This window comes from Euprymna scolopes, chromosome 4 (assembly GCF_053919585.1).
Source record: "Euprymna scolopes isolate OS-2025 chromosome 4, ASM5391958v1, whole genome shotgun sequence".
NCBI lineage: Eukaryota > Metazoa > Mollusca > Cephalopoda > Sepiida > Sepiolidae > Euprymna > Euprymna scolopes.
This window is the reverse complement of record NC_136485.1, coordinates 15,382,946-15,407,630: the sequence shown is the minus strand read 5'-3', so window position 1 is coordinate 15,407,630 and position 24,685 is coordinate 15,382,946. Positions and strand designations below refer to the sequence as shown.

Sequence of the window (24,685 nt, the reverse complement as noted above, 5' to 3'; positions counted from 1 at the left end):
GTTAAGATATTGTTCATATGTTAGTTTGGGAATAGGAGAACTTGTTAAAGTATGATTAAATTAATAGGAATTAAAATAAGATTTGATGCTCTGGATATTTAAGGCAGCAGGAAGGATAATAAAATGTATTTATTCAATATAGAGTAAAATAGCAACATATCTTTGATTTGAAGTACAATTCAGTACAGATATATTTGGAAGTAAAGTAAAAGTTATTGCGTATTCAGTACGTATAACTAAGTATAAATAGAAATATGGACAATATAACAGTAGATACGAACATATAGAAATTGTAGATATTAAGTATATTTTTAATAAAGTTCTTCTAACAAAGATAACTTCAATTTGTATTTAAAATTCGGAAATGTATTTTGCATAACAAAGAATATCGGCTCAGTTTTTTGTATTATTTTTTATATTACTTTCACCCATCTAAGGAAAAAGAGATATAGAGATTGCTATTTAATATAGACCACTTTAAACTAAATACAAAACTATGACTAATAAGTATCTATTTTATCGCTAAGCCATAGGATAAGAATATACACTAATGCATGCCTTAGCAATAGAAATCTATAGATGTTTAGTGTGTATCAATTTTTAAAAAGGTCAGCCTACTAAAGTTTAGAACCAAAAGCTAAACTCCTCTCCAGAGTAATTGCAATGTACGTGATTTTATAGCTTGGGAAGAAGAGCAATTGGTTAGTTTTCAGGAGAGATGGTATTTATTTGCTACCCCACCGAGCAAATTAGGCACAAGGCCGATTTTTAATGTGAGGAGTGAAGGGAGGGGGAAGGGGAAAAGGGGACCAGCTCTCGAGAGGTGGGAAATGGGAGCTGGTTAAAGGTCAGGCATGTGGGGTTGCCCCCACATCTGGTCTTTGCTAGTCATAGCTAGTCATAGCTTGCAGTATCTGCCGGAACAGATACTACACTTTGATCTTGACCAAGTAGTGTGATCTTAGTTTTCAGGAGAGATGATTATAACTTAACTAGAGTAGGCAATCAATCGATTTGATTGAAAAATGGTCGATTTCACCGATTTCGATGAGAATAAAAATATAGGATTGTGAAAAATTCGTTGATCATGATTCAATCTCAGGATACATCAGGTCTCCCTGTTAGTATATATTAAAAATGGATTTATTCTTCGAAGAAAGTAAATAGTGCAAATTTATAAAACATTCTATCAAATATTATATTTTAATAAATGATGCCTTGTTTCTGGTGAAAATTTAATTTAAACAGTTATCAACTTTAAATTATTTATCAATTCTGAGAGAAGAAAGAAAACGTCATATTTCGGGAAATTCATTATTCATTAGTTTCCAAAAATAACTAGCACTAAATGCAGACGTGACTAGTAAACCCAAGCGAAACACTCACATCAGGGGAGATAATTCAACCCTATCTCTACAAAGATAATTCAATTTTCATATAAATTGAGACGACCAGTTAAAGGGAGGTTATTCAAAAAAAATCATACTAAAAATTCTTTACACAAGCTAAACGCACCTACATTTAGCATCTTATTATATATTAGGTGATAGGAGATACATATATTTTATATCTTTGGACAATAGGGTAATAATTTCATTACTATTCAAAATAATGATTTTAACAATTTTTTAAAATACCAAGTCATAGTATTAAATATCCAATAGTGCTAGATAAGTAGATATATTTATTTATTAAAGACCAAAGCGTCAAATAATTCCAAGCAAATCCAAATTATTACATCTATTGTTTTTTTTTAGAAATAAATTCTGACTGTTGCACGGACCAGCAAATTTTATTGGGTAAATATATTTCCTTACTCCTTACAAAAGAAAATCCTAAGACAACAAGTGAAAATCGCAATTCTATATAAATTAACAGAAAAATTCTTAATGTATTTACATATGAGGCAAAAATATGTATCGACACAAAAAAATAAATAATCGAATAGAATTATAATAAAAACTCAATTTTGTCATATTTTGTTGATAAGAGTAGAAATCACATAAATCAAGGGGAGATAAGTCAGTATGTCATTTAACCAAGTAATAATAAATGGCGGATTGGTAAAACATGAAAACTGATTTTTATTTTTAATTAAACTTTTACTTGATAAATTTCCCCGAATTTTGGGGAGGATATTTATTTTTGCATGATACATAAGTATATCAAAGTGTTTACTTCAGATGTAATTGTCACTTGACTAATATTATAAAAGCATCTAATTTATATATGAAAAATTGAATTACTGATGTAATTCTATGAGTTTATATACAAAAGTGCAAACACTAGCGGAGTTTTTTTTTTTCATTGGGGGGGGGGGACACAAGTAATAACAAAAATAATAAGTGTGACTCACTTTGCTATCGAGATTGCTTCTCCCTCCATAAGAATCGGCTTCGCCATATCTTCTCCACTTGCAATCGCATGCAACAAATCCAAGTAAGCTGTACTAATTTCACTGTCTATGCTGCTTACTGAAATAACAAACATTTTATTCACAAACATTACATCTTCTAATATACCAAATATGTTGACAAGATTTTAAAAAGTTAGACCTAAATAGCATTCAAGCTAACAAATCAAATTTTGGTTCTAACTAGCCACTTTTCTTTGTTATTGTTTTATCATGTTATTTGGATGCGTTCAAATAAATGTGTTTTAGGTAGGAACACTACTAAGTACAAAAACGTAATATCAAAATTTGTAAAATTTACGATAATTGATTGAGTAGAAAAATAATTACAAGTAAAAATTAAATTTATCAAATTTTATAGTTTTATCGTTTGTGAATTTGAAGAGTTATTACAATCAAGGGGAGGTAACTGCAGTGTATGATTTTGACAAAGTAATCGATTTTTGAAAATCTAGCATATCTTCTACTTTGTAATTTTTTTAAATTTTTTACTAATAAAATGTAAATATGCAATAGTGTTTTTACCTAAAAAGTATTTTTTCAACACAAGAACTATTATTTGCAATAGAGAAGAATATTTTGCTACCATTTATTTTTAAAAGATCTGGCAATCATGTAATATGTAGATACTACAAAATAATCGTCTTAAGATAAAATAACTCTCACTAAATTAATTGAAATTATTCTATTAGTTGATTTTATTTTTTTTATTCAAAGTTTGCTTCCGATTTCCTTTGTTCGATGAAATCATTTCTTATTAAAATCCTTATTCCAATTTTGATCAAACCCATGACATGATTTAGATTTTAGAAAATATCTAAACTTAAAGGCTATACCATCTTTTTTTTTTTTTTTTCAATTTTCACCCAAAGCAAGCCATAGCGCCACTTCGAAGTAGGGGGCTACTATTCGGGACATAAGTTGCAGAAATATTAAGAAGGGAGTTGAGCAGTAAGACGTCTGCTCACATTACACTTGAACTTCTGCATGTCAGTACAGTTGGGAAAGCAGAATGCAGGAAGGGAGTTCCAAAGTCTAGCATTTCTATTGGAGTAGAAGGCTTTCTTACACCTAAGGATCTCTGTGTAGGGGTGGGATTTAGCTGCTTGTCGGGTTTGTCAGAGGTATTTACGTTGAGAGGGTATATAAGTACTTGTAGTTTGTGAGAGCATTCAGCATTAAAATAGTTGGAGAACAGGCACAGGGATGCAACATTTCGTTGATGGGACAGAGGCTGAAGCTTAGACGACAGTTCAGGACCTATCAGGTTGGCAACTCACTTTTGAACTGTCCAGGAATGAGAGACAAGCAGCAGATGCATCAGCCGAAATATAACAGTACTCAACACATGGGTGAATGGTGGCCTTATAGAGATACAGGATACTTTCGGGCGCAAGTAGCTTTCTAGCACGGTAGAGAGAGTCTACCTTCTTCACAGCAGCCTTAGCAATGCTCTCAATATATCTGTTCCAACTCATGTTTCCGAGAATGTTAGGCCGAGGTGTTTAAAAGAAATATTTTCAGGTAATGTGTTCTTGACCATTGCTATTGGTGGTAGAGAAGGTTTTTTTCTAATTAATAAAAGAAACAAGTTTAGTCTTGGAAGCATTGAATGTGACCATTCATGTCCCCATTCCACTACAGATCGAAGGTTTCCTCTAGTGTCTCTGCCATTTCCTTAGATATGTGTTCATTTGTTTTCCCCTCGTACCTGTTATAGAGCGTGGTCTCATCAGCAAATATATCCATCTCAGAGACAATTTTATTAGTGAGGTCATTTATGAATATCAAGAATAATAACGGTCCAAGAATCAACCCCTGAGGTACACCCGCATTTATATCATGTTTAGATGTACGACCGTCGAGGACCATCTGGATTCTTCTCTTACTTAAGAAGGATTTAATTACATTATGTATTCTTCCAGTGACACCATATGATCTGATTTTCTTAAGACCATCATACCATACCTTGTCAAAAGCCTTAGATATATCTAGGGCTACCGCTCTACCCTCCCTTGCTTTGTTCACCCAAAATAAGGGACAGTATCACTTGGATATAAGGGGCTACTATTTGGGACCAAACCTACAGGGATACTATGTAAGAAGTTGAGCAATGAAACGTCTGTTCATATTACACTTGAACTTTTGCATGTTAGTCAGGGAAGCAGAAGGGAATTCCAAAGTCTAGCAGTTCAAACAATACTAGCAATTAGCATTTAAATGAAAGTGAATTCAAGTACTTATGAAACCATGTAAGTGGCCTGTCATAATCTGCAGCCATAAATTATTCAACAAACAGGAAGTTTGAAATGATGCACCACTTTTTCTCAATTCACTAAATAAGGGCCAACTTCAATCTCTTAAAGGGGCTTTATAACTTTATATATTTTTTTTCAACACAAAAAAATATAGTGTTCCCTATCTTGGGTTGAGCATATTGGGAAGTGATATACAAACTGCCATTGGCATATTAAGCGACGCTCTTTGTGTAAACAAATCGAGCTTCGACATTTGGACAATGTCAAAACATTGTTAATTCACTACCCGCACAGCAGCCATATAGCGTAATGGTTAGAGGCTTTGACTGTCATTTGGGTGGTCGGGTTTCTATCCTGGCTTGAGGTAGTTGTTTGTCTAGCCACACTGATGAGCTGTGATACAGCAAAACAGTACTGCAGGTGGATGACTATATATATATATATATATATATATATATATATATATGTATGTATGGCTAAGTTTCCTTCCTCTTATCTATTTGCCTTTCTGGTACCTAAAATACTTCAGCTTTTATGCATTTTTATTCTCATAGCATTTATGTGCTAGTTAACATGTCGCAGAATGGATCTTGTAATCCTAAACTTACTTATTAATAGTTTTTCTTTTTCTATTTTATTATTCAATTCATCTATTTTTTTTTTTTTTTCATATATTAGTCGTAACCGTATTATTTTACATTTTTTTTTTATTGGGGAAGTGGTATTATCCACTGGAGATTCCATGAAAAATGCTTCTTTCTTAGAACTGTACGCATGTGGAACTCTGTTCCGTCTGCCTGCTTCCCACCTGACTACAACCTGGATGTCTTCAAGTCCAACATAAACAAATTCCTAATGAACCGCCCCCTTAAGTAAACACTTCATTAAATCTCCACACTAATGTAATGTACTTGCAATAACCCTTATCCCTGAGTGGCTTCCGGGCCTTGATAGGTGGTGACCACCGTGTAACAAAAAAAAAAAAAAAAATGTATTAAACAGCTGTCCTGTTTTTAAATCTCCGAAACAGCTAAATGGTAAGCAGCTGATGATCCCCGTTTTCTATTTACAAAACTTTAGTTAAGGTTTTCTCTTTTTATCCTCATGTAGTTAAATTTTGTTTTAAAATTGAAGACTTTCGTGAAATCGGCTTATGCAAATCTAAGTAACAATTTTAGTGAAGGCTTTTTTTTTTTTTTTCTTCATCCTTATATAAATGAATTCTTTTGTCAAACATTTTAGAAGTCGGATTATGTAGGTTCTAAGTCTGCGATAGATTAAAGTTAAAATATTTTTTTTCCTTCCGGGAATTTAAACTGCATTCTTTATTTTTGCAATTTTTTTATTCAAAGCTTCTTTAGACTATACACATTATATATATATATATATATATATATATATATATATATATATATATATATATATATACACACATTTACATTATTCGCACAAAGCTTGAAAAGTGGGTTCATACAAACCTTTCTCATATGAGAAAGGTTTGTATGAACCCACTTTTCAAGCTTTGTGTGAATAATGTAAATGTTTTGTGCAAAATTTTTGCTTTTTGTTTCAAAGATAAAAAGGGAGATAACCAAAAAGAAGTAAAGAATAAAAACCTCACACCAATTATATAAGGATTGTCTAATTAAAAAAAAAACGTTTTTAATGAAAACAATGGCATCTGACTACAACCAATCCAGAGTAAGAGATAAGACTCATAAGACTTTATGCAAAAAATAAAGTTCATGTTTGGTTTTGCTTTCATCTTTTTTTTTTTTTTTTTCAAAATATTTGTTTAATTTTTTATATAAATTGTAGATTTATTTATTTTTAAATTTTACTTAAATACACATCTGTCATAAACAGATTTTGTAGTGAAAATCAAAATCATCTATTTTTGAGGAGAGAAGTCTTAAATTTTTTCTTAAAGTTTTTTTTAATTTTCTGCTCTTTTATTTTATTATATTTTACTGTCAAATTTAATTCTATTTAATCACACATTAATTCTATTCAATCATACGAGGGGCGTTCAGTTGTCTGATTGAGCTGAAATTTTGCATGTGCAGTTATTTCTATCTCTACGTGTTGCATGGCGAATAACAACTCTGAAATAATCACAATTTCTAATTTACAGGTGTTTAAATTAAGTCAGGTATGAAATAAAGCTTTCTGAGTATTGAACATAATTATTGCCAAATAACCGAAAAGATCAAAATCAGTACAGAATCTGTAGAAAGTATCATTCATAACTAATTGCATAAGATATTTGCCAGATGGATTTCTTCCACTTATATTAGCAGATTAAGTGATTCAGTTCGTATAAGATTGGACATCAAGGTTGGCTATGACTGCCATCTGGGTTTCAATTACATTATGCTTAGCCACACTGATGAATCATAGATAACAGAACAATTATGCATGAATAACTATATTTTAAATTTTGCATTTATGGGATTTAAATTTCAATATTTTTTAAAACATCCTATAAAGTTTATTACAAAATCAACTGTATAACCACATATATTCTTTTATTAAATTATATTTCCAAAAATATAATTTCTTATACGAAATTAAGCAAAAAGATTCCTTGGCAATGCCGAATAGATAAAGCTCATATATATATATATATATATATATATATATAACACAAAAACGATTATATTCACTACTACTCGCACGACAATGATAAAATAAAGACTGGCATGATTATTGGTTTTTTCTTGCATGCCTTTAGAATATGCAGCCCCCAATATCTTAATGATGAAATTCAATACATTACGAATGTTTTAAAAAAACTACAGTATCCGTCCTATTTCATTTCTTACGCAAAGAAAAATGCTACGAAAATACACTATAATATAAACTGACAGAAAAATAAAACAAATACCTCACTATTAAACAGACATCTTTTCATTCCCACCCACACTAAAAATACAAAAATCTACGACACTCTTAATAGACTTGGTTTTCACTTGATACAAACAACTTCCACAACAATAAAACAGACATTAAAAACTACCAAGCACTCTTCAAAAACCCTCACATCCGACACCGGTATATATTCCATCCCATGTAACAATTGTCAAAAAGCATACATAGGTGAGACACAGCGTAAATTGAAACTAAGACTTTAGGCACACAGAAGAGATATAAGGAATGGTAACGCCCTAAATGCACTCTTTTGCCATTGTACAGAACACGATCATTCATTTACTTTAGATCATGCGAAAATTATTAAATACATAATAGATAGAGCTAAAAGAAGACTTTTAGAGTCAGCACTAATATTAAACACTAATACTATGACGCAAAGAAAGGGCTTCTACCATTTAGCCCCTAGTATAGGGAAAATAATAATCAAAGAACAAAATATAAAAACAGATCCTGGTTAACCGTTTTTCCTTAATCCTTAAATAATTCAACAAAATGAATAAGTTTAGAGTGAAAAAAAAAGTGTACATATTTATTTAACGTATTTTTAAAAGTGTATATATATAGACATTGAACAACCCAATCTTCCCATACACACACATAGTTTCCTCCCCGATATGGATAGGATTCTAACACTATTTCCTTCTCATTTTCGTATGGTCTATGATCGTTTTCTTTTTTTGCATTTTTCCTTTTAATATCCTGAAGATGTCTTCTGCAATAGGGACAAAACGTTGACTATTTTATAAATTCATTCGGTTTTTCTTTTTTCAAAACAACATATATATATATGTATATATATATATATATATATATATATATATATATTTTTTTTTTTTTTTTTTTCTTCATAAGTTTTGGTTTCAATTCAAACTACCACACTTAAGTCATATGGATATGTTTTTTTATTTTTGAAATCATAACTTTATAATATATAAGAATCAATAGAAAATTGACTCTATAATAATATATCCGAAATCTGCATAAATTAAAATATCAAATTTAAGGATATTTTACGACTGGGCTATGCCAAGCATCCCTGCTAGCTTAGATAAATACTTCTGAAGTTTTAATAAAAGAGCTACAGTAATATCAGAGCTGAACATCCACAGAATGCCAACATCAATATATTACATATGAAAGAGTCCACTGTGGAATTTCCACAGGTCCCGCTAGTATTATATAATTAGTTATAATATTGCTGATTTGGTTGGTTGTTTTTGTTTTACGGCATATCAACCCTTTTTGGGTTATTTAATGCCGAATCCAAAGATTTTGAAGAAAAATTTTTTAATAGAATATATTTGTTGTTTTCACGTCGGTTTCTATTTAACCCATAGTTGGGACCCTAACAGGTACTACCACTCCGAGTCAGAGTTGGCCTGGGAGCAATGGTAATTAAAGGATGGCTCCACACTCCCCAAAGCCCACAAGCTGGGGCCTTACCACTGGATATAGTTTAAGGTCATATCCAGGACCTCCATTGAGGGACTTTTACCCTCTGCAGGGGGGGGGGGGGGCAGTCGGCGTATTCTAATGCCCCACCGACAGGGCCTATAATATTGCTGAATACATAATAGACATCTACAGATCAATATTAAATTAAATATTTAATTTGATAAAAAAGAGTTAAAAGTTTAGTATTGCAAAAGATGCATTTGACAAACATTGGAAAATACATGAGAATAAAACATAAAATGAGAATAATTCAAATAACTTGTCATAAATTCATGCTTTTAACATGTTTTGTGTAGAGAAAAGCGTTACTTACTTTGTACATGTTTTAATAAGTGGAGTATCCGTGTGAGCCAAGCACTTCTCAACAACTGGCTAACGATCATCTTTGGGTGAACATTTACACAAGCTGTTAATACTGAAAGAAGACAAACACTTGAGAAAATCTGATGAAGAAATTAACATCTTTAGAAGTCGTCGAATTGAGAATCGCATTCATTTAGAAAAGCTGAAGTAATTGAGATGGGTATATTTAAGACATCATGATGGAGGAGTCTCTTCAAGGTCGCGAAGGCACTGAATTATTCCATGTAGCATATCTTGAGCAATAATAGTCTGACAGTGCCTATCTCTCTCTATACTTCAAGACACCTGGTGTTACCAAATGGTCATCTATTTTAGTACTGATCAGACTCAATGTCATTTAACTTTGGTGATTTAATGAGAACTGGTGTGTCATATAATCATATAAGACATCATTTCAGACATCATTTCAAGCATCGTTTCAAAATGTTTTGAAAATTGTAAACTATAAATTTGTATCAAAGTAACATTATCTTTTTTTAACTAATGAATCGGCATTTATCAAGGCTAAAAACACTCAAGGTTAGAGATATTAATAAATTCACAGTTAAATGATTTGGACGATTTGAACTACAGTTCTAATCTTGAATATTATTCACAGAATGTTTTGGCCAATGTAACAGTAATCCGAATGATCCAAATTATCGACTGTCATCTCAAAAATTCAAAAACAGTCAAAGGAGAAAATTGAAAATCTTATGTCAACAAAAATTGAAAATCTTCTTATGTCAACAAAAATTGAAAATCTTCTTATGTCAACAAAAATTGAAAATCTTATTATGTCAACAAAAATTGAAAATCTTATTATGTCAACAAAAATTGAAAATCTTATTATGTCAACAAAAATTGAAAATCTTATTATGTCAACAAAAATTGAAAATCTTCTTATGTCAACAAAAAGTGAAAATCTTCTTATGTCAACAAAAAGTGAAAATCTTATTATGTCAACAAAAAGTGAAAATCTTATTATGTCAACAAAAATTGAAAATCTTATTATGTCAACAAAAATTGAAAATCTTATTATGTCAACAAAAATTGAAAATCTTATTATGTCAACAAAAATTGAAAATCTTATTATGTCAACAAAAATTGAAAATCTTATTATGTCAACAAAAAGTGAAAATCTTCTTATGTCAACAAAAATTGAAAATCTTCTTATGTCAACAAAAATTGAAAATCTTATGTCAACAAAAAGTGAAAATCTTCTTATGTCAACAAAAAGTGAAAATCTTCTTATGTCAACAAAAATTGAAAATCTTATTATGTCAACAAAAATTGAAAATCTTCTTATGTCAACAAAAATTGAAAATCTTCTTATGTCAACAAAAATTGAAAATCTTATTATGTCAACAAAAATTGAAAATCTTATGCCAACAAAACCAACAAATCCTTCTTCCTTTGGAATGTAAGAACAAAATGAGAGAGGAAGAGATTTTGGCAGATGTAGTTAAATTCAAGGTCCACTTTCTATTCTCGATGATCAAAATAACATATACTTTTTAATCAACATCCACGTTATCTTCAAGTTCTGGATTTAATCCTGAACAAAAACAGCAAGATGATTGAGCAAATTGAAAGAATTGAATTCTATTTGAGCAAGTTCACAAAATCAAGGATAAAAATGAAGACTGAAATAAGGTTTATGTTTGATGACGTTTTTAAAATTTTCCTTGATAATTGGATGCAAGTTTGAATTCAATTGAGTTCCAATTTGTCACAATTAATGAATACATAAAAAAAAAAAAAACTCACCGTCAGTTAAATTAAACATAGCATAGTGTTTGGGTCTTTGTGCTCTAAAGGCTATGATGCAAATAACCATGAGCTGTTAAGATAGTAATATAAGCGTGATGAAAAAAATAATCTTTTGCATTTATAACTGAATTATTTCAAACATTTTAAGAAGAAACATACAGCATAAAGAGAGAACTTGAATGCCTACTAGATACAATCCTCGATTGTCTAAGGTCTTTCTGTACAAGAGTTTGTCAGAACAACCTGGCATGAGGATACTTTTCCTTACAAGTAAACCCTGACTAAATATTCAAAATAACATTCGCAGCCCAAATATCTTCTCGGTATGATAAACCCACACAAGGGATGATGCACCTTCTTCAAGTAACAGCATATAACTAGATATGCCACCAGACTAGATGATTTCTTGTCTTGGAATCCAGTAAGATCAAAAGACTACAAGAGACATGTATACTATAACTCATTTAAATGGTCAATTATGGAGAGGAAAATTATGTTCTCAACTTTTTTACTAACTTAGTGCTTGAGAGGTAAATGAGAACTTTAATGGAATATTTGAATATCTACGTGTATCTCATATAGAGATGAAGTGTTAGCCTGGAAAGGAGGCTCCATCCTTTGATTTCCCAGAACTTTGAAGTAAAATGAAACATAAAAGGGGTCAGAGGAACAAACATAATATTTACCGTGCATGGCAGAGATCCAATAATTCGAAATGTCACCCCAATGGGGCAGATAATCTTCACTGACCAACAATTTATTCTTTTTACTTGGACTTGTTGACAAAATATGAACTCTACTCAGGAAAATAATGACGGCTTTCAAAAATGCTTGCAACTTTTCTTCATCAAATTCTGCAAGAACAAAATGCCATTATGGCATCAGATTCAAACATTTTTTTTTGTTCAAAGAAAATTTTATTTTAAAAATATTCATATCTGAAATAAAGACTTCGCATTTATCAAGATTAATATCTTTTTATATAGAAAGTTAGCATTGTGTATATATTTCTTTGTACCAATCCAAAACTAGTTAACTGATTATTATTAAATTTGGAACACTGCTATTAAACATAAGGGTGGATAATGTGGGTTATTTTTGATTTTACTTAGTTTAATGCGATGAGGTCAAAGCAAAATTTCAGATATTTGTAAAATTTTAATAGTTTTCTTTACCTCTTTTTTAGGTTATACATAAGGTGGGTTTGATGAAAGTATTTCTGTAGAACAAACTAGATTCAAACTTGATAACCCACGTTTACAATCTGTGCTATTAACCACTTAGATATTAATAAATATTTTCCAAATTTCATTTTCTTTGGAGCATTTTAAAGGACTTTTAATGGTATTACCTCCCATTGTAAAAGTTAAATATTTCAGATTTACATTAAATTTTATTGATAATCATTAAACACTAATAAAACAATTCCATTAATTTCATTTACTTCTTAAGACCCCATAAATTTTAGACATTTTCTGGCATCAAAATCATATAATGGGTTTTAATCCAAAGTGGAATAAGGATTCTAGGCATAAGGTTTAATTATATCTTCACTGTTAATCTTTATAAACAAACATAAAAGTGGTGCAAAAAAAATTAATTTTACCTGTCCTGGGACGGGTATTTTCATAGAAATTTGTTTTCTATTGAAATGAATATGATACAAAACTTTTCACATCAAAATTACAAAAATATCTATAAGGTTATTTATCGGATTTTCCAAGTAAGACTTAAATAGTATTTAAGCTGAGAAATCAAACTTTGTTTCTGATTAATTTGTTATGGTTATATCATTGGCAACACAAAGCATTTCACTACAATTTCTTTTCAAGTTTTTTTATCATGTTGGCAAGAAAGTTCTTATGGTTTTCAACTTTTAAATTCAGAAGTACATATTTCGGTTCAAACAAAAATTTATTGATTGAAATAAGCACCATCAGAATCAACATATTTTTGCCAATGCAAAACAAGTGTATTTATGCCAGTAACGTAAAAATCTGGTGGCGACGAAGTAGCTGAAGGCGTTTTTGATATTGCTTAGGTTTTTGAAGCATTTCTCATGCAGAAAATTGTTGAGATGCTTGAAAAAGTGGTAGTCGATAGGTGAGAGGTCTGGAGATTATGGCAGAGTTCGTAGCCCAATTTGTTCAACTTCTGCAGGGTCGATTTAGCAACGCAAGATTGGGCATTGTCGTGGAGTAAAACTGGGCCTTTCCTGTTGACTAATGCTGGATGTTGTTGAAGTTTCTGGTGCATTTCATCCATTTGTTGACAGTACTTTTCTGCTGTAATGGTTTTGCTTGCATTTAAAACTAATGAATGAGACTCTTTGCAGACCATCAAAGAGTCAGCATGACCTTCTTTTAGAGTAACTCTGGCTTCAGGAAGTGCCGTGGAGATTCGTCGGTATCTAACCACTAAGCTGAGCATCACCGGTTGTTGTCAAGAATCCAGTTTTTCTCGTAAGTCAAAACCCCATTGAGAAACGAGTCGTTCTTGTTGCATAAAAGAAAGGAAGGCATTTTTAGTTATCATTCAATTTGTGAGGAACCCACTTTATACAGTTTTTCTTGCTTTTCCACTCTCTCAAGTCGTTAGAAATCATTGTATACGTTATGTCTAATTCAGAAGCAAGTTCTCAAGCAGTTGTGCATAGATTTGGCTTCGACTAAGGCTCTTAATTAATCATTGTCAACATCCAATGGCCAACCACTACACTCATCATCTTCAAGACACTTGTCATCACGACAAAATTTCTTAAATCATCATTTACTGTGCATTCAATAGTGATTCCTGGGCCAAACGCTTTGTTGATATCGGAAGCTGTTTCAGCAGCTTTTTGACCTAGCTTGAAATTAAATAAAATTCTGAAAATTTGCTTTTTTTCTATCTTGTATTCAACGTCCTGAAAAGATGTAATTGTTTTAAAACGATTGTAATTTAAACGATTAGCATTCATTTTATCTGCTGGTGTTGATTGAGAAATTGCAGATAACGTTTGTCTAAAATCTCCTGCAAGCAATATTACTGCATTTCCAAATGGTCTGACATTGCCACGCAAATCTTTCAAGGATCAATCAAGAGCCTCAAGTGATTTTTTTGTGCTATTGTGTATTCATCTGAAACAATAAGTTTGCATTTTTGCAATATTTTTCCCATGCTGGATGTTTCGGAGAGATTGAACATGGGAATTTTGAAAAATTGAATGTTTAATAATAATTTCAAAGCAGAATAAGAAGTTCTTCTACCTGGTAGTAAGGTTGCATCTATTCCGCATGAAGCAAAAGTTAAAGCTATGTCATTTTGTGATTAAATGGCTGCCAAAATCGATTTAATTAGAAGGGTTTTACCATTTCCTCCTGGTGCTGTTCTAATTAGCAGTAATTTTCAAATAAGTTTCTATTCTCACTGTAAGTAATTTAAGTGACTAAAACAAGAGTTATCCATGTTTTAACAATGCCTTATTCACTGTAAATAATTTAAGTGACTAAAATAAAATTGTTTCATGTTTTGACAATGCCTTATTCACTGTAAATAATTTAAGTGACTAAAATAAAATTGTTTCATGTTTTGACAATGCCTTATTCACTGTAAATAATTTAAGTGACTAAAATAAAATTGTTTCATGTTTTGACAATGCTTTAATCACAGTAATTTAGGGGACTAAAATAGGATTTATCCAGGTTTTCACAATGCCTTTTTCACTGTCCATAATTTTGGTGACTAAAATAGGATGAGCGGAAAGAGAGATAGAGACAGAAAAAGAGAAAGAGAGAGGGAAAGAAAGGAAGAGAGATAGAGGGATTGAAAGGTAGAGATAGAGAGGGGGAGTTAGAGACAGAGAGGGAAAGAGATAGAGGAAGTGATATAGAGGGGGTAAGAGAGAAATGGGCTCAAAGAGAGATGGAAAGGGTGATAGAAAGAGAGAGAGAGAGAGAGACAGAGACAGAGAGAAAGAGAGGAAGGGAGGGAGAGGGAGAGAAACAGATGGCAAGCTACACTTCACCGTTTTTGTCCTCGATTAGTGAAAGAGAAATCCTTCTTGACTGAGGCAATTTTTATTTTTGTTCCTATCCAGAGTACCCCTTTTTCGGGAGCTGGATTTTCCACATATTAAAAACTGAGAAGGTGCCTTAAATAAGTTTCCAGATTATTTTCGTATAGACATTTAAAATTGTCATCTAAAAAAAAGCTGCCACAAAAAAACAAATATTCATAGTTTGAAATTTTCAAAACAAAAAAAGCAAATCTAACCTTTGGCCAAAAGAGGTAGCTGTAAGAGATTCAAACCCAATAATGAAACAGCAGCTCCAAGACTTATGGTTTCACTTTCAAAGACTGAAAAGAAAACAATCGTAAAATAAATGTTAAATCACAAAAGTGTGTTGGTTCACTTACTTCTCTCATTCTATTATTAGAAACGTAACAAGAATGATGATCCGCTAGAAGTCTAACACTTAAACAGGGTCCAAAAATGAGTCTCAAATCTAATAGGTCGCACACTATCAGCCAAACTCCAACTTCTGTCTCATTGCCGCAATTCTATTCTGTTCTACAAGTCCTTTAATGGAATGTGTTCTGATGGACTTGCAGCACTTTTACCCCACAGATGTACGTAACACAACAAGCAGCAAAATCTCACCCCTTCACTGTTGAAATCTCTAGATACTGGAAAACCTTCTACTCTTAATAGTTTCTCAAACTGCTGGATGTTGTAATTCCCTCCCTGCTCCACTAACTGTACTAACCTGCAGAAGTTTAAATGTAATGTCAACAGACATTTTGCAGCTCATCCACTTAGTCCCCTGCTAGACATAATCTCAAATATTAGCTTTTTACATCCAAATGGCAATATGTCTCATTTTTTTTATCTTTCTCTGAAAAGCAGCATGAAATCCTAACCCATTGAAAAAAAACTTTAATTTCTAACAAAATTTAAATCATTATTTACACAAAATTAAAAACATTTCAAAATTTTCCAACTTAAGAAAATGAATTTTCTAAATAAGAGCCATTGCTTTAGTATTTATATTTTTTATCAATTTGACAGGGAAGAGTGAGGGGAGGTGATTATTTGCAGTTTTTAAAAGTTCCTTAGAGAACATGAATGATTCCCACCTCTGAAATGTGTTTGCCTCTGATGAAATGATAAAACACATACAATTAGAGATTCTGAAAAAAAAAAAAAATGGAGATAATTGTCGTCATTACAAATGGCAACCTTCTGTCTAATAAGACAATGGCATTCTGCATCTAGTCTTGTGCAGTGCAGCGTCCGCTGGGCAGGTGATAAGGGGACCTAGGTTTTCCCAGTTAGCAGGGTACCCCTCTTGGCATTGCAAACAAAGTTTGACAAAAAAGCAAACGAATATGTGTAACATGATTGACTTGAGGGAGCGATTTTCTCCCCATTGAGGAGGCTGAGACCCCCTGGGTCCTGAGGAAGACCAGGTAAATATGCTAAGATTGTCTAATAGAATCTCGGACAATGGCAGGTATCAAAAATACTTGAATTAAAATAGATATATATTTTTATTGTTAAAACCAGACATGTGTTTTGCTGTTTGAGAATGAGGAGACTGGAAATGTCAGAAGAATGTGGAGCATATATACCCATCTCACAAACAATTTTGTCGGGGAGGTCATTTATGAATATTAGGAATAATAGAAGTCTAAGGATAGACCCCTGAGGCACTCCCGCATTTATATCATATTGTTTAGATGTACGACCGTAGAAGACAACCTGGATTTTTCTCTTATCTAAGAAAGATTTAATTATGTTAAGTATTTTTCCAGTGATACCGTATGATCTGATTTTCCTGAGAAGACCTTCATGCCATACCCTGCCAAAAGCCTTAGATATATCTAGAGCTACTGCTCTACCCTCCCCTGCTTTGTCCAGTGAATGGTATATACGTTCAGAGATTACAGTTAGGATTCTGCTGTGGAACGGGCCTGCATAAATCCATATTGTTGGTCGGTCAGAAGTTTAGTATCTGTAAGGTGATGTACCAGAGCCTGGTTAATTATGGACTCAAATTTTTTTTTTTTTTACATGGAGGTCACCACTTATCAAGGCCCGGAGGCCACTCAGGGATAAGGGTTATTGCGTGTACAGTAATCAATGAGATAGTATTGTAGTAATCATTAGTATTGGAGATTTGATAGAGTGCCTTATTTAAGGGGACATTTTGTCAGGAATTTGTTTATGTTGGACTTGAAGACATCCAAGTTGTAGTCAGGTGGGAAACAGGCAAACGGAAAAGAGTTCCACAGTCGTGCACTTCTGAGAAAGACGCTCTGCTCATAAAATCTACGTTTGGATTTAGGCACAGATAAAGAGTGGGGAAAATTATTGACAGTAGTTGCAGCCAGACGGGTGTTTCTCGTGAAAGATTGGCAAGGGGGGACGAGAGATTGGAGCTCAGACGAGCACTTGCCATGGAAATAACGATAAAACAAAGACAGGCTCGCAACGTCTCTTCTGTGGGAGAGAGGCTGCAGGGAAGAGAAAAGGGCATCCCCCACTAAACCAGTCTATTTTGTACTCTGTCAAGGCAGGATAGGCTGTTTTTAGCAGCTCCTGCCCAGATGTGGCAGCAGTACTCCATCCTTGGACGTACTTGGCTTTTATACAGACAGAGAATTGCATCAGTAATGAGATATCTTCTGGAGCGGTAGAAGGATCCCACCATCTTTCCAGCGACCTTGGCAACAGACTTGATGTACGTGTTCCATTTCAGATCAGGAGTAAAGGACAAGCCCAGAAGCTTGTCAAAACATGGAGCTTCTCCTAGACGAGAGCCATCCATTTCAATTGATGCCAGATGGGGATCAGAGCGTTGATGATGTAAGGATAGGAGTTTGGTTTTAGATGCATTAAAGGTAACCAGCCACGTCTTACCCGCTCGAGATCAGAGGAGAGAGAATCAGAGAGAACTTTGTCATTTACAGCCTTTGATGTGTTGCCATAGATAGTCGTGTCATCAGCATAGATGTCAACGAATGATTTGAGTATGTGTTTTGGGAGATTATTGATGTAGATCAGGAAGAGAGTTGGGCCCAGGATAGATCCCTGAGGGACTCCAGCATTAATACTGTGGCCCTCTGATTTCACTACTCTTATGAAACTATCGGAGAGAAATGATTTAATGATTGAGAAAACATTTCCAGTGATACCGTAGCTGGAAATCTTGTGAAGTAGGCCCTTATGCCATACCTTATCGAAGGCCTTCAATATGTCAAGAGCAATTGCCCTGGAAAGGAAGCCTTTGTCAAGAGATTCACTAATCCTATGAGATATAACCGTTAGCACATCTGCTGTAGATCTTGCAGAGCGGAAACCATATTGCATGTCACTAAGAAGGTTGTTTCTGCTGAGGTGGTTGACTACTTCTTTATTTAATATGGATTCCAACAACTATTTTGGCAAAAAGTGGGAGATGGCTAATGGGACAGTAATTTACTGGGTCGGTTCTTTCACCAGAATTCTTGAAAACTGGTACCACAGAAGGCAGGCAGTAAAGCAAGATTCATTAAGGCATTTGTTGTAAAGTTTGGAGAGAACTGAAGCTACTTCGGCAGAGCATTTTTTTAATAGCACAGCTGGGATGAGATGAGGTCCACATCTTTTTGAAGTGTCAAGATTTTTTATGATAGCATGCACCTGTGAAGGGGTGATTTTCAGATCATCTAGTGTGGCGTCTGTCCGCAAAGGAAAGTCAGGGAGGAGGTGATTAGCAGGGTCCAGTGTGGAGTTGGAGGCAAACCGACTGGCAAGCATGTTAGCCTTCTCGGTTGCTGAGCAAACAAGCTCATGACTGTTGGATAGTGGGGGAATAGTTGATTGCCCATTATTTACTACACTGTTGTAGATTTTCCAGAAGTCGCAGGTTCCTAATTTCTATGCTTTGATGCTTTTTTTTTTTTTTTTTTTTTTTTGGTAGTTTCAGTAAATTCTCTCTTAGCTGTCGCTATTTCTTTCTTACAGTTACTTTTGGCTTCTATATACTTCTGTCTGTTTGAGCTGGACTTAAGTCGGTTAAATATGTGGTATGCATGTTGCCTTTGCGCAATGGCAGCTGCACAAGTAGAAGTAAACCATTGGGGAGAGTGGGGCTTGCTATACAATTTCCGCGCGGGAACATGTGCTTCAATTGCCGTTTTGAACCATTCAGTCGTTTCCTTGGTGCACTGTTCAGCAGGAAGTGAAAAGATATTTCGCCATGGGGCATCTCTGAGGAGATCCCTGATGGCTTCCCAGTCAGCCTTTTTATAATATCTCGTTGTTTTGAGCAGTGGCTCTTCAGTTTTGGCTCTAGAGTTTAGGGCGATTTCAACCATTATTACGGCATGATCGGCGTTCCCGAGTGGGCTGTGGACATTCGTTACACAATCATCAGGAACTGTGGTCAGAAACAGATCTAGAAGTGAAGCGTGTTGTTCATGCTGGTCTGGGAAACAGGTTGGAAACGTAACCATCTGTGATAGGGAATGAGACATAGAGAAGCTATGCGTTGTGGTACCAGCTGCATCTATGTAAGTAGAAAATCCAAGCCAGTTGCTGTGGTGAACATTGAAGTCACCAAATACATGTACTTGTGTGCTAGTGTCAAGGGAAAGTGCTGTATCTATACTGTCAGAGATTGTGTTTATTAGGGTACAGTCCTGGGTCGAGAGAGAGCGGTAGAGAAAATAAAAGTAACTGATGTTATGTTGCATGTTAAGTCTAAAGCACATAAAGGCTTGATCGTCCGATTCTAGTTTTGTTTCTCTAATATTAAGGAATGATTTTTTAAAAAAAGTGATTGGGGAATATATTTTTATATATGATGTGTTTTTTTTTTTTTGGCTTTCCTTTTTATTTTTAACAAAACTTTTCAATAAACAAACGCAGAGATGGTGTCTATAAAGTAATTTCTCGTTTTAAAATGAGTTCATTCTCTACGATTATTCAATTTTGTTTTTTAAGAAAAACATTTTTCAAGAAAAACATTAAATATTTATTTTTAAATGTAGGCAGCGTTTTTTTTTTTTGTTTTGTTTTTAGTTCTTGTGTACTTTTTGTTTCTACTCTCATTTTTTTTTTTTTCGCTCACATTCCCCTATTTTGAATTCGTAGCAGTAGGCCACCTTCAGTGGACTTCTTTTCTTATTAAACGGTTAATAATGTTTTGTTTAAGTTTAATCTATTTCAAACTGATATAAATTATTGCACAGTAAAATTTAGAACAAAAATCATTTTTTATTTCAAATTATTTAATCCAGTAAAAATTTCACTTTTTCCTTGATTACTTAATTTAAAAAGTTATTTAAACAAATTTTAAAGTTCTGATTGATCTTTGCATGGAATTTTTACTGGATTCAAAAGTGAGAACGATTGATATGTTACCACGCTATTTTTTCATAGTATTTTAAAGTTAATATCAATTTTTGCGATATTTTTGTTATTAACTTGTTAGGTGGAAGTACAGAATAGTTTCAAAACACCCTCTCTATGTTAAGAATGGTTTTGTCAACAAACATACACAACCCGAGTTGTTTGTTTTATCTCTTGATTTTTAATATAAAGGAAATATTTATTTAAACAAAATTAGAAAAACTATATATACTTTTATGTTGTGTAAGTTTTTTTCTAGGGGAAGTGGGGCTCTTTTTTATACAAAAGATTTTAATAAATGAACAAAGAGATTGTGATTTTTTTAAATAAGAATTTCGAATATTCCTGTCTTCATTGAGTGAAGGAGAAACTCTTTTAGACCTAGGCAATTTTTATGCATCAAATATTAAATCTTTAGTTCAATTTACAAAACTTAATAAACGAAATACTACCGAGATCAGTTTACAAACTTTTTCATATTTTTCTGTAAGCAAAAGTATGGCAAAAAAAATTATAAATAATTAAAACAAAAATGATTTTTTTTTTATAAATAATTAAAACAAATATGATTTTCTTATTTCGAAATATTTAAATAAAAATTCCATTTCTGATATGATTATTAAATCAAAAAAAAATATCCGGTACTTGTACAGTTTAATCAAGACATTAAAAAATGAAAATATCAAAAAAAAGGTTATATTGTACGTATCCATTTTGGACTGAAGATCTCCGAAAAAAAATTTCACTTAATTTGTTAAAGTTTTTTTTTACAGGGAAAAAACACGTTTTTATGAGAGTACGTTGAAGTCAGCCATTATGGAATTTGTTAAACACGCCATAGGAGATAACTCCAGTTAAAGCGCCAACACTCCCTCCCCATCTTTAATACTAGCTTTTCTTCCTAAAAATCGAACCTTTTGCTTGGTATCATAAGAAATTGTTTTTTCGCTGTAAAAAAAAAAAAAAATAAATAAAAAATAAAACTACTTGATGAAATTAAATGAACTTTTTTTCAATATTTTCATTTTTTAATGTCTTGATTAAACTGTACAAGTACCAATTTGAAGGTTCTTATTTACTTTTGCGTGTAATTTTTAAGTGATTGAATAATTCGATAAAACAAAAAAAGAAAATGATATCACCACGGTGAAATAACATTTAAAAACCATTCTTAACATGGGGAGGGTGTTTTGTAACTATTCTGTACGTTCCTCTAGCGATTTAATATACAAAAATATCATAAAAATGGAATTTAACTTGAAAATACTATGACAAAAAAATAGCACAGTAACATAAATGGTTCTTGTTTTTATGATTTTGACTAGTAAAAATTGCATGCAATAATGCATGAAAACGTTCAAATTGTTAGAATAACTTTTTAAATTTAGTAATCACGTAAAAAATGAAATTTTTACTTGATTAAATATTTTTAAATAAATAATGATTTTAGTTTTAATTTAATTTTTACTGTGCAATAATTTATATCAGTTCAAAATAAGTTAATCTTAAAAAAAATAAATAACTGTTTTGGTAAAAAAAAAATAAAAAAATCCATTGATGGCGGCCTACTACTACGAATTCAGAATAGGAGCATGTGAGCGAAAGAAAACGAGAGCAGTAAGAGATACAAAAAGTAAACAAGAAAAAAAAAATGTCTATATCAAAAAAAATGTTTTTCTTTAATGGCTAAAGCAAAAAAATGTCTATATCAAAATAAAATGTTTTTCTTTAATGGCTGAAAAACAAAAATTGAATAACTGTAGAAAATGAACTCATTTTAAAACAAGAAATTACTCGATAGACACCATCTTTGCATTTGTTTATTGAAAAGTTTTGTTAAAAAAGGAAAACCTTCACCCAATCAGAAAAAAACGCACCCTACATAAAAAATATAGTTCTCCCACTTTTCTTAAAATTTTTCCTTAATATTTAAAATCAACAAATAAAAATAAACAACTCAGGTTATGTACGTTTGTTTACAAATGTCACGTGTGTTAGCAGTCAACCGGTGTCAATTGAGAAGTCTCCCCTTTGATTCTATCGGCTTCCAGGGTTCTTATTCCATACTTCATCCCCATTTTCTAAATTCATGATAAAAGTTTTGTATAAAACTGGCTGTTAAAAGTGTTCGAGAGTAATTCTGTTTATTTTATTGGAATACCTTTTTTTTTTTTCATCAACTTTAACTTGTCAATACAACAATCGAGAGATAAGAAGCAGTAGAAAGTTTAACAATTAGAAAATTTTATCTTCAAATCAAAAAAATTTATTTTAATTTGTATTCTTGAAATAATAAACAATTTTTTCCGAGTTCAACTTACCAATATTAGAGAGCACATGGGAGAGTTTGTGCATGACAGTAACGTACAAAGGTTCAGAAGCGATCATCGTTGCATCCGATTCTATCAATTGCACAAGAAGGTCACACATTACTTCAACACATAACTGCAAAAAGAAACAAATCTCAAGTAAAAATGCAGTCAACAACACAATTATCTTTCCTTTTAATATTTCAAAAGTAAAACCCTTAAACTTTTTGGGCATGTCAAACGATCAACCATCATTATGTCAAACGATCAACCATCGTTACGTCAAATGATCAACCATTGTTATGTCAAACGATCAACCATCGTTACGTCAAATTATGCTTCGAGGGTATGTTAGAAAGCAAAAGAAGCAGAGGAAAGCCAACGAAAAGGTGGAGAGAAAATGTTTTGATTGGACATCTCTCAACAATTGGGCGTCCATCAACCGACTTGTCTTGGATCAGAAGGAATCGCAAAAATTAAGTCACATGTGTTTGCAAACCGCACCAAGCTAAAGATGTAACTCATAATGGTTTAATATTTCAGCTATTTTTTAGTTATTTCCGGTGAGATGTGTCATACTTTAAAAACAAAGCCATGCATATAAGGAATGACTCTGCTTACAAAGCATTTATGACAATATGACTGTTACAGTTACAGATGGCCGAAATAAACTATCTATACGTTTCGAAAATTTTGAGATAAGGATTGATTATTTTGATTATTCTCATCTACACAATGTTTTAGACAATGTAACTTCCAACTTTCTTCAGGTATATTTTGTCGAATCTGAGAATCGTTATAACTCAGGAATCTGCAAAGAATTTCTAACAAAAACCTTTATTTAACCCATGGGGGTAGCATGCTCAGTTATAACTGGGTAGAAGCCTTACGTAATTTGAAATTGTATTCTTTGTAATTGCCCTCGTTGAAGATTGAACCTGCAACAGCAAGGACCCGTGGCATAACAGATAAAGATTCCCAGAGTTAGACAAAAAGATTCCCATGTTCGATAAGTTACACCAGAAGAAGGACGGAGGTTACATTGACCGAAATGTTGTGAAAATAACACTCAAGATGAGAAAAACGGTCCAAAGAATCCAAATAATCTAAACCATCATTATTATCCATTTTTTTTTTCGATTCAATTTATTCGGCATTTTCATTACATGTTTCGTCACCATTAAGGGAATGAAAAGAGAGAAAGGAAAGTGAACAAAGAGGGGGGGAACGGGTACTGCAAAGTTAGATGGTCGGAAATACGATTGACCAGTTTTCACCTGAAAACTAACCCAGTCTAATAATACTACATGAGCAGTGACAATATGGTTATATGCACAGAATATAAAACATAGATTCAAATAAGTGACATTAAAATGAGCAGCCATAAATAAGTTAATGAAACAGAGGAGAAAAGATATGCAAAAAGGAACAAGATAGCAGATTCAGAATGCATGCCATTATCTCAGTTATTTGTGACTGGGTTAGTGTTCAGGTGAGGTGGAGAAAAATAAGATTCATTAACTATATATATTGGATTTTTAAATTTTCGAGATGAATATTGATAATTGGTATAATTTGGATTTTTTGAAATTGGATAGTTGGAAATTTTGTGCAGATTCCTCAATTCAAGTTTGACTGAAAGATTCCAGAGTACAACAAGATACATCTGAAGAAGGCCGGGGAATACATCAACCGAAATATTGTGAAAATGACAGTCAAGATGAAAACAGTAGTCTGAAGAATCCAAATAATATGAATAAATATTGCACTTTCATAAATGCGCATGTACAGATTGAATAGAAAATAAAGCGGGAAAGAGATG

At 32.5% G+C, this 24,685-nt stretch overlaps 1 protein-coding gene across 1 annotated transcript in view; it reads right to left on the bottom strand.

The window, feature by feature from the left end:
* LOC145266779 (neurochondrin-like) overlaps positions 1-24,685 on the bottom strand; it is a 106,448-nt gene that overhangs the window by 5,776 nt on the left and 75,987 nt on the right. The window contains exons 13-17 of the mRNA XM_080122650.1: positions 22,876-22,999; positions 15,430-15,513; positions 11,862-12,029; positions 9,374-9,475; positions 2,357-2,474 (exon numbers count right to left, since the gene is read on the bottom strand). Of these exons, the coding sequence (XP_079978776.1) occupies positions 2,357-2,474; positions 9,374-9,475; positions 11,862-12,029; positions 15,430-15,513; positions 22,876-22,999 (596 nt within the window). The remainder of the gene's footprint in view (positions 1-2,356; positions 2,475-9,373; positions 9,476-11,861; positions 12,030-15,429; positions 15,514-22,875; positions 23,000-24,685) is intronic.